General features: G+C 34.6%; 1 protein-coding gene across 21 annotated transcripts in view; it reads left to right on the top strand.

Annotated features, from left to right (window-relative positions):
- Kmt2c (lysine methyltransferase 2C) overlaps positions 1-21,438 on the top strand; it is a 239,306-nt gene that overhangs the window by 153,171 nt on the left and 64,697 nt on the right. For 19 of the 21 annotated variants that reach the window (XM_063250791.1, XM_063250795.1, XM_063250781.1 and 16 more), the window contains 7 exons: positions 9,154-9,273; positions 11,440-11,556; positions 13,353-13,454; positions 13,637-13,741; positions 19,468-19,649; positions 19,887-20,051; positions 21,124-21,233. In XM_063250791.1, the coding sequence (XP_063106861.1) occupies positions 9,154-9,273; positions 11,440-11,556; positions 13,353-13,454; positions 13,637-13,741; positions 19,468-19,649; positions 19,887-20,051; positions 21,124-21,233 (901 nt within the window). The remainder of the gene's footprint in view (positions 1-9,153; positions 9,274-11,439; positions 11,557-13,352; positions 13,455-13,636; positions 13,742-19,467; positions 19,650-19,886; positions 20,052-21,123; positions 21,234-21,438) is intronic. The other 2 variants (XM_063250801.1, XM_063250789.1) reach the window with 1 other exon arrangement.

Below are 21,438 nucleotides of genomic sequence, written 5' to 3'. Positions count from 1 at the left end.
TGCCCCTCTCTTATTGCTGTTTAATTATTTGATGCTAATTCATAAGCTGTTCATAGGCCATATTTTTCTTCCTTTGTCCTTTTAGTCTTCCAATTTTGGTTTTTATTGTATAGCAACATTTCTTCTCTGGGTGCTTCAGGGCTTGTGCCGGTACTGCCATTTGTTATTGTGTAGTATGTATTGAAGATGGCCCTTCATTCCTGAGGCACTGGAACCATAATACTCTCTACATAACAGGAATGAGTGTACATCAGGAATACTAAAGTCCATTATTTTGTTAAATGAATTTCTTTGATACCAGGTAATTTTGTGTTGAATTTCTGTTTGTTTGGTTTTTGTTTTTTCCTGGTACCAGGGATCGAACTCATGACCTCCTGCTTGCTTGCAAGGCAGGTGCTTATGCCACTGAGCTAAGTCCCCAGCCCCTGAATTTCTGTTTTAATTTAGTGATACATTTACAGAATGTTTGGATAAAAATTGAGATTGGGTAAAAATTGAGTTAGATTTTCATGGCAATGATTGTGATGAGAAACTTAGCTTTTAGTTATTTTTTGATTTTTAACAGTATTGACATTTCTGTATTTTTCTTTGCCATGCCATCGATTCTTTAGTGATTACTACCATGGTGATAATACCATCTAAAGAACTGTGAACTTGGTTTATAAAATCCTGTACCATAGTAGCCAGGTCTGCATGCATGCCTGCCTTCCTGTTTACAGTACTGAGGTTTGAATCTAGGACATTCATACTGAGCTATGTTATATCCCAAGCCCTTTATTTTTTATTTTTGAGACAGGATCCAAGTCTTGAGTCATCAGGTTGGGTTTGAGCTTGCCATCCTCCTGCTTTATTTAGCCTCTTGGAGTGCTGGGAATCCAGGATTACGGCATGTACTACCATGCCTGGCTAGATATTTATCTTAATGATTTTCTAGTATATGAGCCTTTCTCAGCTTCAAAATTAAATGAATAATTTAATTAGAAACAAATCTGAGATATTTAAATTTTGATGTAATAACTAGTGATCAAATTCCTGAGAAATCAAAAAAATTACTGAGAAATATATGAAGATATAAATTAGTGGGTAGTCAGTGCTGTCCAATGTACAGTTAATCCAAGTCTTGTGTAATTTAAACGTTTTTAGTAGTCAAACAGAAGCAGGTAAAATAAATTGTAACATACTATATTTAAACCAAGACATTTAAAATATTTTGGCATTTAATCAACATGAAAATGAGATACTGTACTTTACATGACTTTTTAAAATTAGGTATTTGAAATCTGCTTGGATTTTGCACCAAACACTTCTCAGTTCGGACCAACAGTATTAGGAGTACTGAGTATGTGGCTAGCGGCTACTTACTAAATAGTGCCAGGCAAAAAGCATTTGAGAAATAATCAGGTGTCAGTTATAGAATGACTGGTAAAATTTTTAAAAATCAAATTTAAGACTTATAAGCTAGAAACTGTTTTGATTTAACTTTTTAAAGGAGTGATGTAGAAATACCATTTTCTACAGTTGCTTATAAACAGTTTAATACAGATCACTAAATTTTCAGTATGTATTAAGGTATCCATATACAGCCCATACACATAACAGAATTTAGGACTTTTGCTGAATCTAAGGAGACAGGTCCAAAAATAAAAAAAAAAGTCTTTATCTCCAGTAATGAAAGTCCATTGTTAAGTGGCAAATCATACAAGATTATTTTCTTTTAAAAGAATCTTAGTAACTAATGTTTTATGTCCTACTTTTAATATGTAAAAATTTATGTTAAAGAAATAATTCTTACTTGCTTCTGAGATATTTTAGATATATCACAAATACTTCAGAATTAGACTATGGAAATAGTGATCAATATTTTAAATGTGTGTTGAGTGAGAGTCTTATTTTTTGTTTTGTTTTGTTCCCGATTTCTAACACAGGATTTCACAAAGATAAGGAGGAAAAATTAGATCTAATCAATAGTAGAATAAAAAAATTCCTGGAAGCAGTAATAGGCAGCAAGTTGAACACTTGCTCATAAATTCTCCTAGTAAATCAGTTGTCATTTTTTCATTTTTTATGTATTTATGAACTTACGACGATTTCTGTGTTTTTCAGTATTTTTATTGGTACATTTATGTTGAGACTTGGGTTTAGAAAAGTGTTTATTGACCTTGTTGCATACTATAGCCCCCTGAAGAGCTTTTGCTCTGGAGCAAAAAGTGTAGACCTGGATGCAAGTAAAACCCAACAGATCCATGCCATTTGGATCAGAAATAGAGGAATTAAAAAGTGACTACACTGAACTTCAGTCTGTAATGTACTTGTTGGCCAGTATCAAAGATGTGTGCCACATTGCAGGGGTTGGTAACATTCGTAGTATCAAGTTGTTGGTGAACAGGTTCACATAACCGCATGACTGGGTTTGCTGGTTTATGTACTCAGGGAAACGTGCTTGGGACAGCCAGTCAGTATGATTCAGAGACAGCTGCTGGAAGTCGAAGCTGAAGCCATACTGTCAAAGCACCACTGTAACGGCCCCATCCTACCCATGGTTTCTGGGGGGTGCTCTTTGACCCCCATCCCTGCAAGTGGACTGCTGAATTAGAAAATGTGCTTTTTGTTGATTTACTTGTTAAAGTGTGCTAAAAACATAAAACCACTAGAAATGCTTTTTAAAAGTAGAAAGGATAGAAAATTTAATGTATTATATCAAATCTTATTTATATTTAAGTTTCCATTCTATTTCTCATGTTTTATAGTTGTATTTTTCCATTTTTATTTAGAAATTAGTAACCTAAGTGATCTTGTGTTCGCACTGATTTGAATCGCCTTTTATGGAAGATAATGTAATTACATGGCCAATCTACTTGAGACTCTGTTATGTGTTAATTACTTACATCATGGTTTTGAATTTTCATTATATATTCTCTGAAATACTTTATGACTTGCAGTAAATATTTCAAAACAATTTTTGTCAGAAGTGTAGATATTATATATTTTTTATTTTTCACTTCATTTATTGTTACTATTGCATATGCAGAAAGCTTAAGAATTTCCATAAATTTTAAGACATGTATATTGAGACCTTCTCATAGAGAAGTTTTTTCAGTGTAGACTTCCAAGATAGTATTTCATTAGATCACCACTACTTTTCCCTTTACTTTGTGAATTGGGTTTCTTATTTTTCATCAATTTAGTATTTTATGCTGAATGTAGAATTTAGTCATATACTGTGTACTGCAGTGTTGTTTCATTTGACATGGTTCAAAATAATGTATCAGTTTGATGATCCATTGCTCTGAGAGAAAAGCAAGCAGAAGATGATAGTTTTGTCAACAATTACGAACAAGCAGTTTTCCTCCTTTCTGAATGTATTTTCCTTTCCTTTCCTGTTGCCTCATCTCATCCCCATCCACTGAGTCATATCACTAACATCTTTAGTTTTTATTTTTAGAGTACCTGGCTACATTGCTTGGGCAGCCTGGCTTGTGACCCTCCCCATCACTTCTGCTTAGCCTCTCCAGGAGCTGGGGTTACAGGTGGATGTCACCACACCTGCCTCTTTGTCTTTTGGAATAGAAAACACCATTTCTGACTCACAAATGTAAAAACCCTTAGCAAGAAACACTGATGTTGTTTTGAGGTTTAGTTTTGTTTTAACAATAGTAAAACGAGGTCTATTATCTAACAATTAAAACTAGTGTGATTTTGAAACATTTCTTTGTATAATATAAAAATGTTCTATCTTTAATAATATATTCTTGGATCCTAATAGGTAAAACCTATATAACGAATAATTTAGTGAATTATTTATAAAGAATAAAAGATGCAGCACATTTATGCTGCTTGGGATGTCTACATGCATTCTGTTTTAAATACAATGGTGCTGCGGAGCGGCCCCCACCCCGCCCCTACCCCCAAGTCAGATTAGTCACTAGGTAGCCCAGGCCGCCTCAAAACTCCTGGTGATCCTCTTTCCTCACCTCCTGGATTGCAGGGATTATAGATGTGCACCCCCATACCAGGCCAGTGATGCCTTCTTAAAAAGTGACTTTTTAGAAATTTTGTTTTCTATTCTGGGTACTAGTTTTTACTGATATTGGTACTTAGAAAGATTGAGCTTATGTGCAACATGAAAATTTTCATAGTGTAGTTATTTAGATTCAAACCTTTATCCTCCCATTATTTGAGACATGAGCAAGTTACCTTGTGGAACTGTGCTTTACTTTATTCATCTATAAAATGAAGTCATGTTTTTTGTTAGAATATAGTGATTGCACATGTAATATAGCGAATGGTACTGTTTTATTTCTTGAATTGCAGTGTAATGCAGATAATTATGAGAATGGAGATTTTGACTGGTATGCTAATTGTGTATTATTATGTATAAGTCTGGAATGGTCATCCTAAAAAAGCTTGCCAAAAAAAAAGCTTACCTAATATTTGTACTGAAACAAATTGATTAATATTTGTACTGCAAAGTACTAGTGAAGATAATGTCAAGGGTTGACTGTGTGAAACACTGGTCACAGCAAACACAACATGTAGTAGGTTTCCAAAATTCCACAATGACTGCACAAGTTTTTAGCACTAGTAAATAGTCTATTAAATACAAGATGTGTGAAACTTGCCACAGTATAGGAAACCATGGGGTAACTCTGAGAGAGCAGAAAGGCTAGAGGAAAAATTCACTGCAGACTTAGACATTTTTCTAGAGAATACAATGATCAAACTCTTATTACCCAGACATTTTTGCCTGAGAAGAGGGATGTTGACATCATCTGGGAGTTTGTTTGTTAGCTCAATTTCCAACTCACATTTGAGTCACAGTGTTTATTTTGAGAAGATCCCTGGGCTGTTTGAAGTCCAACAGGCATTTCAAGGAAGCCTTAATTTTAAAGATTATCAAAAATAGCCCCCTTTAGCTTGGAGTGCCAGACTGAAGACATGTATGGCTGAGAAGAAGCACCAGACATTCTGTGGTAGTAGTGATGCTTTTGAAGCTGTGGTTAAAACCATCAGTAGCACAAACCTTGTTTGTGTTCTGAAGTGATAAATGTTCTGATAAATGTCATCCTTTTCAATACCTTTACAGTACCTTCGCAAATCGCAGCCAGCTCTGATTTCTTATTTAATAGTAAGCTATTTTGTAAATAAAACTTCATTTAACAGTAATTCTCTTAAGTCATTGAGATGTTTGCTATTGCAGCTCCAGTGTGCATGTGAATGAACATATTTACTAAGAAGACAAACGATGTTCTTATGTTTCCTGTTTCTCTTAGGCCTTATTTTCCTTTCTAGTCTACCTTTCTAGTTTTCTTTCTTTCCTTTAATTAAATTTGTAATTTAATGACAACTTTGGTTTTGTATAGATTTTTGGGAGCTTGTGGATGCAGGCTTGACTTAGAACTTGGGGTATAAAGTTACTAATCCTTCTCTGGCTGTTCTTAGAATTAAAAGTACTCTTCGGCTCTAATAGTGGCATTATTTTTTACAACGAACAAGATGATTTCTATTTTTAATAGAAACTTTTCTCAAATAGCCTACTCTTACTTGCCCTTACTGTTCCTATTTCTCTGTAACATCTGTATAACTTGCTTGGTTGGTAAATGTACCAGAGAAATTAAACTCTTGTGCTTTGGCTTTCATGCAATCTCTGCCAGGTAGCATTTTAACAATTTTTCTGTTTAACTGTCTGAAATTCTCTTAACTTATTAGTTATGGTTAAATGCATTGGATAGATAATTTTTTATAGGTGAGAGAGAGCCCAAACTCTACACTGCATATTTCATAATATTGTACAGTTTTTACTAATGAGTTCATTATGCATAGATATATGCAAAATTGATAGATGCTCAGAAGAAAAAGTCCAGTAGCTGCCAGCTAACTCTGTGCAACTTCACATAGCAAAACACTGAGCGAGGCACAGGTCCTTACCAGCCAGCCGTCACCCAGTGGTGGTGATTACAGGGCAGTGAGTGCATGCTGCTGCTGTAGAAGAGCACTTTTGAGACAGCAGCAGCTAACATTTTGGTTTCTGTTGGTTCTTCTTCTTCTTGTTAAAGCTAAAATCTGAAGGATAAAATTTATAACTAAACTTTTAAGTACTGCTGTATTTTAGTTTTACGATCTAAAGAATTGTAACTTTTTCTGTGTCAGAATATTGGTAGAGTCATAACTTTCCCTCAGTTCCTATAAAATTGCACATAATCTTCCAGAGTCTTATGACAGTATACTTACTAAAATTCATAGTATGATTATCTAAGCTTTTATTATTTAAATTCTCAATAGCAGTTGAATGGTTTCTAATTATTCCTGAAGTGACATCCAAACATTCTTGATCTGTAAAGCCCTTCATTTGGTTCATCCATGTTATATGCAATGTAAATGTTTATTTAAATGAGCTATTTGACACCGAAGCTACTTTTAAGTTATAAATAATAACATACTTAACCAGAAAAATTACTTATGAAACTTTCAGTATTTTTATCTTAGAATAGAACTTTTTGTGGTGTGTTTGGAGAATTAGCCACTGATACCTTACAAGATCTACCTAAAGATATTTAAGATGTGCTAAATATCCTCAGAGAAAAGCTAAAAAACAGAAAACTAAACTTAGGCATCTCTTGCCTTTGCTTTCTGTACCACTAAATCAAGTTATAAACAATAAAGTACCCTAATTGGTGATGGAATGAGAGGATGCTAAAGGTGTGAGAAGGGAGATGGTGGTTCCCGTGTGCTAAAGAGAGGATTCCAGAAGTGTGGAAATGCCGAAGGCCTTACCTCAGAGATGAGATGAAGCCAGTTCTTTTCCAGAGGATTGTAGAGTTGGAGTAACAAAAGGTTCAGTGTTGACCCTGATTGAACACTGACAGAAAAACTAGAAAAGTTTGAATGAGTTGGTGTTGCTGGGCAAAGAAAGCTTCAAGAGACAGTGGTAAGGAGGGAGCATTAGGGCAGTGCATAGCTGAAGTGGAACAAGGTGAGAGAGAGTGGTGAGGAGCTAGCTGCTGGCAGTGGAAGTGCAGAGGAGTAGACATACCAGAGACAAAGCTGGAGAACATTCTGGATTTACTGATGACTTGGGTTAAAGGAGTTCTGCAAAGAGAATTAGAGGGCTGGGGAAAAATGAGGGAAATGAATTCTCGGTTTTTTGACAAGGACTGGATCCCATAACGAGGAGAAGACTGAGATGAAACTAGTTAAGGGAGTGATTTTATTTTATTTTTTTTATTTTTAATATTTTATTTTAAAGAGAAAAACATAAAATTTCAAAACAAGACAATAGTAATAATTACATTGCATATTGTTATCATTAGAATATGTGACATAGGCATTTAATTGTCTAAACAATACTTGCACAAACTATTCTTTTTCAATGGACTAAGAGAAATTAGTAGTGTAACTGTCTTAACTGTGGTGTGTATGTGTGTATTTCTGTTTGTGTGTTCTTTTCCCTAAAGGAAGAGATTTTACATGTGATAAATTAAGAGGTTTTTGTACCACTGGATGAAAGTACTGAAAAGGGAAAGTGAAAGCTATACGAAGTTGGAGATGTTAGAACAGATTAAACCTAGCAATGTGCATCTGGGAGACAACAGTTTCCAAGATGATGATACAGATAATTTAGGGTCTGGGCTTCATCCAGGGCCTCTGGAATCGGGTAGTGGGAGATGGAGTAAGCTCAGCACCAAGGTCATTGACACACTCATAGCGGTACTGTTGCCAGTCCCATCAGAGTATGAGCCAGGTGTTGAGAGCTTGGGTAAAATGAGTACAGGGAAATAAAGTACTGGACTAAAAGTGGTCTCTCCCTTGGGTGATTTATTTCAAAAAGTAGTACTGTTACTTCATTAACTGTCTCCCGCCGATGCCAAGGCTTCATTTCTGGTTAGGTTTCTGGTGATATTTTTATGTAATAAGTGGGATTCTTAGTAGTTCGATAATGCTGTAGAAGTCTGGTAAGTACTGTATACCATGTGCTATGCTTTAGTTATTTAATTGGTAACATATTAGCGTGTATCATTGAGTTACCTAATGCAAAGTAGGTCTTTGTTGACATTTGAAAAAAAATTTTACCGTCATGAAATAAACATTTTTCTTCTGTTTAGTATCTCCATCAGATTAGTTTAGATTATTTCTGAATTATTCCTGTAGTTATTTGGAAGGGAAATTCCTTAGTTTTATTTAACAAAATATCATTTCCCATATACTTTTCCAGGTACTTGAGATATTTTAATTTGAAAATTTAGGACAATTTGCTTTAATTATTTCTTTATTTTTAAAATTAATCTATTGGATATAACCTCCATGAAATACTTATTCCCCTAAACAGAAATCAAAACCAAAACCCACATCTACTGATCACTGGTGAAAGAGTAATTAAGTACAAAATTCGTAATAGTATTTTAAGGTTACAAACTTACCAGGTTAAAGTGTCTGCATTTATTATTTCTTGGCCTACTGGTTTGATGGTTTATAATACTACAGTATAAAGTTTTCTATTTCTCCTTTCAGCATAGTAATACTTGTTAGAAGAAAATGAATTCCCATATAGTTTTTCCTAGGGTTAATTTTTGGATTGTGATTGAGTTTTATTTTATTTTATTTTTTTTTTTGGTTCTATAAGTTTTCTATTTCCCCTTTCAGCATAGTAATACTTGTTAGAAGAAAATGAATTCCCATATAGTTTTTCCTAGGGTTAATTTTTGGATTGTGATTGAGTTTTATTTTATTTTATTTTTTTTTTTTTGGTTCTATAAGTTTTCTATTTCCCCTTTCAGCATAGTAATACTTGTTAGAAGAAAATGAATTCCCAAATAATTTTTTCTAGGGTTAATTTTTGGATTGTGATTGAGTTTTATTTTTTTGGTTCTACAATTGCAGTTCATGAGTCAGTGTTGATGTCATGTAAACCTTGATTTTTAATTTGCTTTATTATCACGATGTTTCAACCAGAGTAAAATGTTTAATGTAAAACATAACTGCAAACATTTCAATCTAAATTCACTGTAATAAGTTTATTTTTCCTTTCTTGAAGCAGTTTGTCCTAAATTTCCATACCTTTGCATTTGTTTTTGCTGTTCTAAAATTCTTTAGTTGCTGGCTTTGACCTTTTATGTTGCTGAGTTTTATACATCTATTTTCTCACTCACCATATCCTAGGGGGCTTGGAGTACCCATAATACAGTGAGCCCACCTCCCTGGTCCCCAGACATTTCAGAAGGTCGGGAAATTTTTAAACCCAGGCAGCTTCCTGGCAGTGCCATTTGGAGCATCAAAGTGGTAAATAAAATTGCATTTACATTCATGTATCATTTCTTTCCGATTTATTTTGTCCTGTTCAGTGTTAAGAAGTAGCCGTTATAGATTTAGTCTCCAGAGCCACTTTTTAAAATGTGAACATGTTAGTGTAAAGAAGATAACATGTTTGGTATAGAGATCTTGGCTGAGAGAAAGTTAAATTGTAGTTTTTACAAATGTGAAATTTTAATGCTTGCTTTATGGTTGATTTCTTTGTTACTATTAATATCAGTGTTTCTGTGAAGAGGAAATCCTTGTTATATAAACTGAAAAGGTAATTGCTCACTTACGGTAACAAGTGTCATTGTTTAGAAATAAAAAATACACTAATAGAAAAAAGTCAGAGTTGCAGCATATTTCATTGTGTGCATTAACCTCTCAATTGGTGAGCTTTTTCTTTATCATTGGTGGATGATTCTCTTAGTCCTGGAAAGAAGTAAACTGATACATTTTGAAGGGGAAAAAATTAATATCAAAAAGAAATAGTTATCTCAAAAGTTAAAATATTTATTTACAAATTTTTTCTCCATGTTCTGTATTTAATATAATTCTGGGATAAGGCTGTAGATGTTTTAATATTTTAAAATAATGTATACTTGTTTTAAGAGTATAAAAAGGTAACTAGGAACTAGTTTGATGGTGTTATAGCAAATACCCATTTCAATTAATTATATCTGTATCACTGCATGCAAGGCAAATTGAGAGATTATTTTAGGCTTGATTTTTAATTCATAAAGTTTTTTTTCCTGTTTAAAAAGTAACAAAACAAATAACCTATGCAATCTGTCCCTTGTTCAAAGAAGCTGACAGACCTCTCAGAGGACCTAAATGAAAACAGGGTGAGAGGAAACTGGAGGAGGAGAGGTCTTTTGAAAACTCAAAGTTGTGTTGATTAAAGATGAACAGGGATCCAAGGTTACCCCTTCCTTTTGGTTCTTCTTAGCACCGTGCAACCATGTATTTTTGACCTGCAAGCTATTATGCTAAATAGGGAATAATTTCACTTATCAGACTCTGATAAATGTCATCAGTTGAAGATTTGAGATCTTATTTATCTTGTTAGGGGAAGCACCAATTTTCCTCATTAATTCAATGATTGTAAAGTATTTTAACAAGTCTACTTCTTTAACTTGCTAGGGTTCCCCTTAGGATAATACATAAATCTGAGTGTAAAGAAAACGAGATAAAAACCAGAACTCAAAATATGTTTGTACTCAGACCTTAAAATGTCAGAAACTTAACATGTTTCCCCAAAGAATTTTTTTTCTGGTGTTGTGAAAAAGTCAGATAAATTATTCCTATTTCAAGTATTTACCATCCAGGTTATTTAAAACAGGGCTTTTATGTTTTTGTCATTTTGCTTACAGTATTTAATTTTTTTCTGTAAATACTGCAGGAATTTTTTAGTTTATAAGGCTGCTGTTAAATAATAGATGAATTTGATTTAACTTTAAGGACAGGCACCGTCCTTATTCTGTTTTATAACAGTAAAAAGTAATTTTGATGCAATGTAACAGTGCAGAATAGAAGTTAAAAAGCAGTCTGGAGTCAGACTTGGTGAGCTAATGATCTTGGACTTGGACAAGCTACTTAATAAAATTTTTTACCCCTCAGTATCTTAGTCTCTACAATGGGCATAATAAAGCAGTACCTACATGTAGTCCATGGGTCTGCTGAGAGTAACAAGTGCTTAGAGCATTACACAATGTTCAGTAAATGTTAGCTATTACAGTGATCCTTGAGTTCATGACCTGTTCGTAAGAATTCTTCCTTGTACTGGTTTTATATAGAGTGCAGTTGGTTGCACCTTGAAATATCTAGATTGGATGTGGCTATTCTATCCACCTATAATACAGAAACATGAAATAGAAAAGTAGTGCCAAGGCTTGCTGATGAACAGCATTCAGAATGATGGATGCATTATTTAATTCAGAGGTTATACACATTACATATTTATATTCTAAGCTGTGATTGCATATTTAAAGGTATAAGTAATAAGCTTGCTCTGATATGTATCATCTAATGAGAATAAAAGAGAAAAGTATGTACTTGTATTCACATTTAATAAAGTGTTCTATCTCATTAGCATATGAATTTAAAGTTCTATTGGCTTTTATTGAGTACTGACTTCCCCTATCTGATACGTAGGGCCGTGGCTCCGGATTTCCAGGAAAGCGAAGACCTCGAGGTGCTGGGCTGTCAGGACGAGGTGGCAGAGGCAGGTCCAAACTAAAAAATGGAATTGGAGCTGTTGTGTTGCCTGGGGTAAGGCTTTATTTATATTTGGTCTGGTCTTCAAATGTCAGTTAATGGTCAGAATCTCATTTGTAGCACGTTACTTCTGTCTGAAGAGTCACATCAATAGGCTGGTTGATTTAAATTTTACTGTATCTCTGCCTTTTTGTAATCTATCCCTGGGTCAAGTTTTCTTTTATTACACTTTCTACTTTGTCTATTCTTACTTTTCTTTTTGACTTTCATCTTTCTATGCCAAAATTCCCCCAAGAGCTGATACATAATATATTCATTCTTTTATTTGAAAAAATCAAGCTCTTGTTAAACCTTGAGTTTGTTTCACATTGTTTTTTAGATTGGTATTTTTATTTTTTATTTTAGTTGTGCTTGCTGCAAATAAGGCTTAAAGAAGAAACTAGAAAAATTACAGACCAATGCAGATTCTAAAAAATGTTCACAATTCAGTGAATATCTTCCTATTTTAAAATTGATAGTTACTCAGCATATTATGACACTTTAAGAGGGTATTTGATAAATATTGGCAAATATTTTTCTGTAGTAACTTCATTTTAATTTCATGAAAATAGTATTTCTCAAATACCAACTGTTCAAGAAATAGGTGAAATTATTCAGTTTTATTACTATATAAAGAGTAAGGATAACATAGGTTCTTATCCTTTAAAAAATGCAAAACAGGCTTGTTGAGAAAAATTAATATAATACAAGGCTAAAAATACTTGATAGAAACAATTCTGTTAGTTTTGGCTTGTGTACACCCTTGAAAACTACACCACAATCAAGATAGTGAAGAAGCTCCCAGCAATTTCTTCAGGATGCTGGTCAACCTTCTGCCTTCCCTACCCTCACCATCAGTTCTCAATCCCAAGCACTGGCCAGGTGTGTTTTGTTCACTAAGATTGGAATATACTGTGTAAATCTAATTTATCTCACTTAGCATTAATATTTAGAGACTCATTTATACTACTATATGTGTTAAAAGTTTATTCCTCTTTGTAGTTGTATTTAAAACTGGATGCCCCACAATTTGTTTGTCTATTTGAAAAATGTGGCTGCTTATATATTTTGGCTATTTGGAATTAAACTCCTAAGAAATCTTCTGAACTTTTATGTGGACATGGGATTTCTTCTGCAAATATGTAAGAATAAATTGGGTGACTGTAGTAGATATGTGATTAAGCTGTTTTTTCATTTTGATTCATTTTTACATTCACAATAAGAGTGCTTGAGAGTTCTAGTTCTCCATATGCTTAGCACCATTGTATACGATCACTTAATTTTAGCCATTTTAATAAAGATGTAGTAAGTATTTCATTTATATGCCCTAATGTCCATTTTTAATTTATCTATTACTTAATATAGTCACTCTTCAAATGTTTAATCCATAAAGTTTGAGTAGTTTTTAACTTCTTGAGTTTTAAGTATGCCTTACATATTTTGGACAAATGTTTTTTTTTCTTTTGTTTTTTGAAATACGGTCTCACTATGTACAATGTGTAGCCCAGGTTGACCTTGAACTCATGCCTCCTAAGTACAGAGGATACATCATGCACAGCTAATAGGGTTTCTAGAAAAGGTTTTCCTTTAAATTCTCCTGCTCTCCTCTGTGACTCTAAAGAAACAAATGAATTTAAAAATTGTCATGATTCATAGCTTCATGGTAATGTCTTAGCCTAACATAATTTACAATTAGTGTAGATACTGGAAAAAAGTTAGCCTTTCGATAGTAATTTTCTGAAACTTTACAATTAAATGTAATATAAGTGAGAAATACAATTTGACATTTGGTATATCTTGCTTTTTTGTAGGTGTCTGCTGCAGATATTTCTTCAAATAAGGATGAAGAAGAAAACTCCATGCACAATACAGTTGTATTGTTTTCTAGTAGTGACAAATTCACTTTGCACCAGGTTTGAATTTAATTTTCTGCTTTTTAATTTTCCCTTACCCATTTGTACCTTTCCTTATGCACAGAAAGCATGTAATTTGGCTAGAGAGCTATATTAATCAAGATAGTATTTTAAAAGTAAAAATTATACATTTTAACCTTAATCTCCAATTCAAAATAGGTTCCTGTGTTCTTAATTCCCAGGACATGTGTGTGGTGTGTGGCAGTTTTGGCCAAGGAGCAGAAGGAAGGTTACTTGCCTGTTCTCAGTGTGGTCAGTGTTACCATCCATACTGTGTCAGTATTAAGGTAAATACGCTTAAATTAAGTGAGTTAACAGTATACTGAGTTTTGCTTTGAATTGTGTTCCCTCTTAATCAGCTATTCCTTACAATTTACTATACACGTGTGACGATATTTAAATATTTAAATATTACTTAATGTAGGTAAGCGCAGGAAATTAATTTCTTGCCAGTTATGGTGGTGCATGCCTGTAATCGTAGCACTCAGAGACTGAGGCAGCAGGAGTGCTGTGAGTTCAAGGTTAGCTGCCACTTACGTAATGAGACCCCTCTGTGTCAGGCCCCCCCCCCCAAATTGATTTTGCTAAAAATCCATGACCTGAAATTATACTAATTATCCTGTGATTGTCTTGGAAAAGTAAAACAAAAATAAGTGCATTTAGTTTGTAAAATAATACTTAAAATTCAAATATTTCTCCTTGTAGCTGAAAGAAACATGTTTAATGCACTTCCATAGTAACAGAAAGCGTGCAGTGCCCAGCTTCAAGTTTTCAGGTTAGGGGTGCAGTGAGGAATGTTTTATGTGGTAATCTTGCAGTTTCTTGGTTTTTTGGTACAGCGATCAAACTCAGGACCTTGCACTTGCCAGGCCGGCACTTATGCTGTGGAGCTCTATCGCTCACCTCATGTGCTTGGTTTTAAAGTTACATAAATAGGTGTATGTCTCAGTCAGTACTTCATTTGTTGAACTTTGGTTTTTGTTTTCTTAATAAGAATTCAGTTTTAATAAAACCTGTATATTTAAATACAGTAATGTGGTCTCTGGACTTTAGTATGGAGCCATAACTGTACGTACGGCAGGAGTTCTGCTATGTACTCCACAAGCAATTCTTTGCTGGTCACACAAAGAATTGTGGTATAAGCACAAATGTTAGTTTCTTGGTCCTGAATAATCCTGAACTTACAAGTCATCTTTATCCCTTCTCTCCAGCCCTTCAAACACCATCACATTAATGTGATTATTTTTCTAGGATGTCAATACAGAAAACAAATCAACTTGCATCTCCTGAGAATTCTTTGCAGATAGCTACACTGTGTCTTTCTTAGGGGTAGTACACAGTTTTGTAAATTTAGAATCAAAATGAAAAATTACAGTTAATCTATAAATATAGAACACTAGTGCAGTTAATTTATTAGTACTTGAAAATTCATTTCTCAGTGTGTTGACAAAAAAACCAGATTACGTGAAGCCATTTTGAAAGACAATTATGTGCATAAGAAAACAAAGTTTGTTAATTTTTTGTATCTTTATATTCTAATTTCTCTGTATTTGGGTTTTAGAACATAAAAAAGAGCCTTTTTAAGACAAAAAAAAGTTCAGCCTAAGTGATGCCTTAATATAAACAGCTTTGTTTGTTAATTCTACTAATAGTTTTAGGAGGAAAGCTCACATTCAAAAGGACTCCTGCTCAGAACTTTGTGCCTTTTTAATTGCTTGTCTGATAATTCCCCTTTTATAGGTTAACTGAGTGAAGCTTCTAAGTTAAGACCAGTTAGTACACTGTTCAATAACTGGTTACTGGCAAAGCTAGAATTTAAATTCATATTTTATTAACTGCATGTGGTCCCTCTAGCAACTCTAACTCTGTTCTGGACAGTGCAAAATATCACAGCCTTACCGACTGAGAGTATCCACCAGCATACTAGGAATATGTGGGTTATATAGCTTAGTAGTTGTTGCAGTAGGCAGTTATTTGTTAATAAACTTGGCCTTTTGGAAAATTCTTTTTAGTCTTCCTGGTATAGGTCCAGAGAGCCCTCATTCTAAGCTGGATATCTTCACATTTTATTTTTTGCTGTTGTTTTGGTTTTTTGAGACATGGTCTTGCTATGTAGTTCAGACTGGCCTTGAACTCGCTTGTAGGCCAGGCTGGCCTCAGTCTCATGGCAGTCTTCTGTTTCAGCCTCTCGAGTGCTGGGATTATGGGTGTTACCATGCCCAGCTATACTTAATGGTCTTGAAGTTTAACACTATTCAAAATTATGTAATATAATTTTTGTTTTGAGAATTGTGACTATTGAATATTTAGCCATTCTGGAAGTTTAAAAAAATGTACATTTTATAAAAAGAATGTTCTACAAGGATAACTTGTATGATGACAGTATTGATAGATATTTCAGCAGCTAAAAAGCCTATCTATGAAAATGGCGCATGATGTCTTCTAGTAGAATGGAAACAGTTTGACCTTCAGACCACCTTTAAGCACTGTTGTGTTTTGTTTTTTTGTTTTTTTTTTTTTTTTTTTTTTTTTCCTTTTTATCGGTACCGGGGATGGAACTCACGACTGCCTGCTTGCAAGGCAGGCGCTTATGCTGCTGAGCTAAATCCCCAGCCCCAGCACTGTTGTTTTTTAGCACTAGTTGTGTTACACTTCAGCCGTGACCCTTCTAGGTTTCTGCTGGATCCTACTTTCTGCTTACCAGTGTTCTCCTACTCTGACCAGTTGGAATTCACATGTCTTCTAGCCATTCAAGAACTCTGGCAATTGTTTACTTTACACATCCCAGGTAGGTATTGTTTCTCCTGGGTGCAGATTCTTGTGCTGCCTTGTAGATGTGCAGCTTGGGAATCAGCCAGGGACTTTCAGATGAATCCTGTGTGGATTTCTGGTGCTTTTATCAATCATTTCTTTTTTTTCGACTGTGTCCTGTCAATTCCAACTGCCTTAGCCTTTGTGGACTATGTCATACCTTCTCAACTCAGTGAGATATTTATGCTGGAGTTCTCCCTCCCTGATAGCTTTTTGGAACTATCTGTAGGGACCCTTTCACTAGACTTACTTCTCACATTTCCATCCTCTCAGTGATCACAGTCTGATACTTCATGATCTCCAGTATTTGGAAACACTTGTTTCATATGTTTTGCTCAATTTTCTATAATGGGAGAAAGGAATGGTCTCAATTATAGTGGAAGAAGATACACATTGTAGATTATAAAAGACATCTACCACTACTTGAGACATGTACTGTAGATGGGACCAAGGAACATTGTAAAATTAAGACTAAACCAGGCTGGACTCGGTGGCTTATACCTATAATCTCAGCATTCTGAAAGGCTGAGGCAAGAGAATCACTAGTTCAAGCCCTTCTTGGGTAACTTAGGTCTTAAGATGACCTGTTTCAGAATAAAAACAAGATAAAAGGGCTGGATATGTGACTTATTGCAGAGACCTCAGTTAAGTCTCCAAAAGATTAAACAAGTTCACAAAAAGAAAATAGGTATTAAGAGTAGAGCACTATTTTCTAGAATAGGAGGGAAGGAATCTTAAATCCGGAGAAGTTGTTCAAGTTGTCAAAATACTCCAGAGAGGTAAAGCAACATACATAAGTTAGCCCATCATGTTGGTTGGATTTGGGAGTCAGGAAGCCTTCACTGCCTGGAGCTGTTTCATTGGTCATGGGCATAGAAACCCATTTTAGCATTGTGGAGTGTGAACATAAATTGAATAACAACCTGAGATTTAGGCTATAAAGATCCACTGGAGCAGGTTTCTCTGTAAAGTTAAGAAAAATGAATAGAAATGAAGATACATATTTAAAACATTCTACTCCAAGAATTTGGTGTCTCCCACTTTACCTGTTCTTCTGAGCCAAAGATTGGCACACTGTGGCCCTAGTGTTACAGCTTGCTCACTTCCTGTTTCTGTACTTCAACTAAAATTGATGCATAAAAGTGATCTTACATTTACACATATCCACAGTGATTTAGTTCAACACTGGCAGTCGTGCAGTTGAAACAGACCATATGGGCCACGAAAAGCTAGTGTTTATTATCTCCCTGTTTATAGGAAAATCTGTCTCTCAGGAAAAAACAAAACAAAAAAAACCCTGCTTTATCTACCTCTGTTCTTTCTATCCAAGGCTGTTTTTATCCATTTGGGTAAACAACAGATTATAACCTGGTTATTTTAAGACTTAAAGTTTTAAAGACTTAAAATTAAAAGTTAATAGGGGAGGTTCAGGGATATAGCTCTGCAGCGTAACTGCCTGCCTGGCGAGTGCGAGATCATGAGCTCAATCTCTGTTTTAAAAAAAAGGTTCATAGAGTCATTAAGATACATGTTTAAAAATTAAAAGTTGTATGCTGACCAACCAACCTACATTATCTTGACTTCATGTTTTAGGGAACCTCTTATTTTCAGATCTTTCTCCTTGTGGGTAATTCTGCAACTCTTCCTAGTAAGCTAGTACCAATGCTTTATCAGTGTTAATATTGTTGACTTCTGCTTTGAATAAACAAATTCTGCTTTTATTCTCATTATGTGTTCTCTCTCTTCCTCCAACTCCCTTCCAATGTAGTTGTGTTGCTATATAATTTAATTGTTGACTTTGATGTTCATTGCAGATGTCATTGGTGTACCATGACCGTTGCTTTTCCTGGAATTATTAATAGCAGGGAGAAAATAATCATATAGTTGTGTGACTGTATAGTTTTAAGTGTTATTTTGACTCGTTGAATGTTGACTGTGGATCCAACTAGTATACTCTTGACTTTTGTTTTTCCTGGAATTTTTAATAGCAAGAAGAAAATAATCTTTGGCAACTCCATTCTTTCTTTGCTGGGTTTACCTACTGGAATGCATCATCAGAATATTTGTTGTCCTGTTTTCCTGGGCAAATTCTTCTCTTTTCCTGGACTTTACTTTGCCCTGCTATGATCTGTGGCTGCAGTCTTGGACTTTGCTCCTCTAAGTTCACTCCTCTCTTAATCTTCATCTTCTTTTTTTTGTATACATCCTCATTCTGCTCCACACATCTCTTGGTAACTTCATAAAGTATATACAGGAGCGGAATTTTGAGTTTTTGTCCAAACAGTATTCTATTTGTCAAGTGATGGTTTGTTTAGCTAGATTAAGAACTGTGCCTTGAAAAGTGTTTTCTTGTAGAATTTTGAAGCTGAGTCTGTTCTGCTGCCTGAGGTTGAGGGGAAGCTTGATGCCATTCTGATAGTTGCTCCTTTGAGTTCGACTCTTTATTTTTCTCTCTGATGATTTTTAGCTTTCTTACTCCCCCATGATCTGGATTTCTACTCTGCATTTTGATTGCTTATTTCATTGTGAATTGGGTACTTTAGTCTTTTGAGGTCTTTAAAGAGTTAGTTCTAAATTCATAATATTGTATGATGTGGCTTCTTTGTAAGGTTTTTCAGTAATATAAAGATCCTGAAAATTTCTGCTAACTCAAACCTTTGAGACAGAGGAAAATAGAGAAGTGAAGGTGAACTTCAGAAGCCCTAGCTTCATAGCTTAAAACTTGTCTGAGACCTAAAGTATCCCTGAAGTCTTTTATCTTGAGTTTTTCTGTTTTATTTTATCTTAATGGTTCCTATGAATTATAATAGCTAAGTCAAATTTCAAAAGCATGGAATTCATTGAAGTGTCATTGATTGTAGCCTTCATTGATGTAATAACAAATCCTGTGTCAAACGAGATAGCTCACTTTACTTACTTAAAATCTACCTACCGTATGTATAAAAATACAATATTTATCTACAGAATATCACTTGCAGTTCAGGGTAACTGTATGGACTAAAAATGACATTAAATTGTAAGCTGTTTTCAATTATTCTCCCAAACAAGTGATCTCCTGAAAATCACATATGTGAGTCTTCTCCAGTATTGGTCCAGGAACGTTGCTTGCCTATTTTGCTTCTAGTTATGTGCTTACCGAATTCATTTATGCAAGATGAAATCTCAGGGTATAAATCGCTTGGATTGGTTGTTTCTTTTGCAGATCACTAAAGTGGTTCTTAGCAAAGGCTGGAGGTGTCTGGAGTGCACAGTGTGTGAAGCCTGTGGGAAGGCAACTGATCCAGGGAGACTCCTGCTCTGTGATGACTGTGACATAAGTTACCATACTTACTGCTTAGACCCTCCACTGCAGACAGTTCCTAAAGGAGGCTGGAAGTGCAAATGGTATTCTAGCCTTTGTTCTGTTGTCAGTCTTCCAACTTCAGAATTTTCTTGCATCATTTATTAGCCATGTATGTTTTAATCACAAAATACACATTTGCTATAATAGATAACCAATCAGAAAATTTCAAATACACATAAAATATTTCCCCCGTAATCCATATAAGTGTAGCTTCCAGAATTACAGTAACTAAATGAATAAATAAAATTGACACTTTGTGGGTGGGGTTTGGATTTCAGGTGTGTTTGGTGCAGACACTGTGGAGCAACTTCTGCAGGTCTGAGATGTGAGTGGCAGAACAACTACACACAATGTGCTCCTTGTGCCAGCCTGTCTTCCTGCCCGGTCTGCTACCGAAACTACAGAGAAGATGATCTGATTCTGCAGTGTAGACAATGTGACAGGTATTGTACCTGCAACCCCTCCACAATTGTTTACAAGCTTTTTTTTTTTTTTAAACTCTGTAAATACACAAAGAGGAATTTAGTAAATAAACTTTCTGATCATAAAGTTCATGAAACCTGTAGCTTTCAAGGTTTTTAGGCAGCTGGATACTTAGAAATGATTTTCTGTTTTGAACTCTCAGTTCTAAAGATTTTTAACTGGGGGCTTTTTAAAGATTTATAAATCCCTTGGAATGAGATGCAAAAGTGTTGTTTTCTATGGACGGGCTTCTGAATCTTTTATTATATTTAACAAACAGTTTCAAATTCAGTTTCTTAAAGCTTCACTATTAGATATCAAGGTTTTAGGTTGTTTTTTAGATATCTAGATTTTATATGCTCTGTCTTGTTCTTCCTAAGTAGTAATGTGTATGTAACTTCAAAATTAAGAATGTTTTCTCTGATTGTTGGTGCATTATGATACACCCTGTTAGCAATTAAGCAGCATACTCATGATTATTAAGTGTTATTTCATATTAGTATGGTATTCTTAGGATTCTGTCTACTCTCTGTTCTGAAGCAATACACCTGTCACTTTATTCTCTAATAATTGTGCAGCATCACTTTATCTAGTTCATCATGGTGGTGCACACCTGTAATCTCGGCACTCAGGAGGTGGAGGCAGGAGGACCATGTCAAGTTCAGGGCCAGCCTGAACTATATAGTGAGACCTTGTCTGACAAAAAAAGTTTCATCTGCTTCAAATTAGAGGTATCACATAGAGCACATACTGTGACATGTGTAATCTTCTGCATTTGTTTCTACTAGCCCTGACTAGCTTCATTACTCTTTGATGCATTTAATATATGATCAAAATAATCATCTTGTCCTCATTAGTAAGGTGCACTTGCTTTCTCCTTAGTCCCATTCTCATCCTTTTCCTTACTAGCTTATGAAAGTCCACTAGACAGTAGGAACAGGTGATGCTTAAGGGCTTTTAAGTTTGAAGTTGTTAATTCCTTTAGAATTTTTATAAAGAATCACTTCTCAGTACATTCAGTTCTCATTAAATGTACGAATATGCTCTCTTTAGATGGATGCATGCAGTTTGTCAAAACTTAAATACAGAGGAGGAAGTGGAAAATGTAGCAGACATTGGTTTTGACTGTAGTATGTGCAGACCCTATATACCTGCATCAAATGGTAAGAATGATTTAAACTATGAGACTGTGCCATCCAGTACTCTGCTGATTGCTTATTGTTTTGAATCTCTTATTTGGACAAGGATTTTGTTTAAAAAAAAATGGGTCATTGAGTTATAATTAATTCTGATGATCTTAGCTTTATTAAAGTAATTATAAAAATACATTTAGATGTAAAATATAATTTTGTTTGTAAGAACATGCTG

The sequence above is a fragment of the Cavia porcellus genome, unplaced genomic scaffold (genome assembly GCF_034190915.1).
Source record: "Cavia porcellus strain 051 isolate PalLab524CR breed Dunkin Hartley unplaced genomic scaffold, mCavPor4.1 scaffold_6, whole genome shotgun sequence".
NCBI classification, from domain to species: domain Eukaryota; kingdom Metazoa; phylum Chordata; class Mammalia; order Rodentia; family Caviidae; genus Cavia; species Cavia porcellus.
This window is presented reverse-complemented; position numbering and strand designations above follow the sequence as displayed.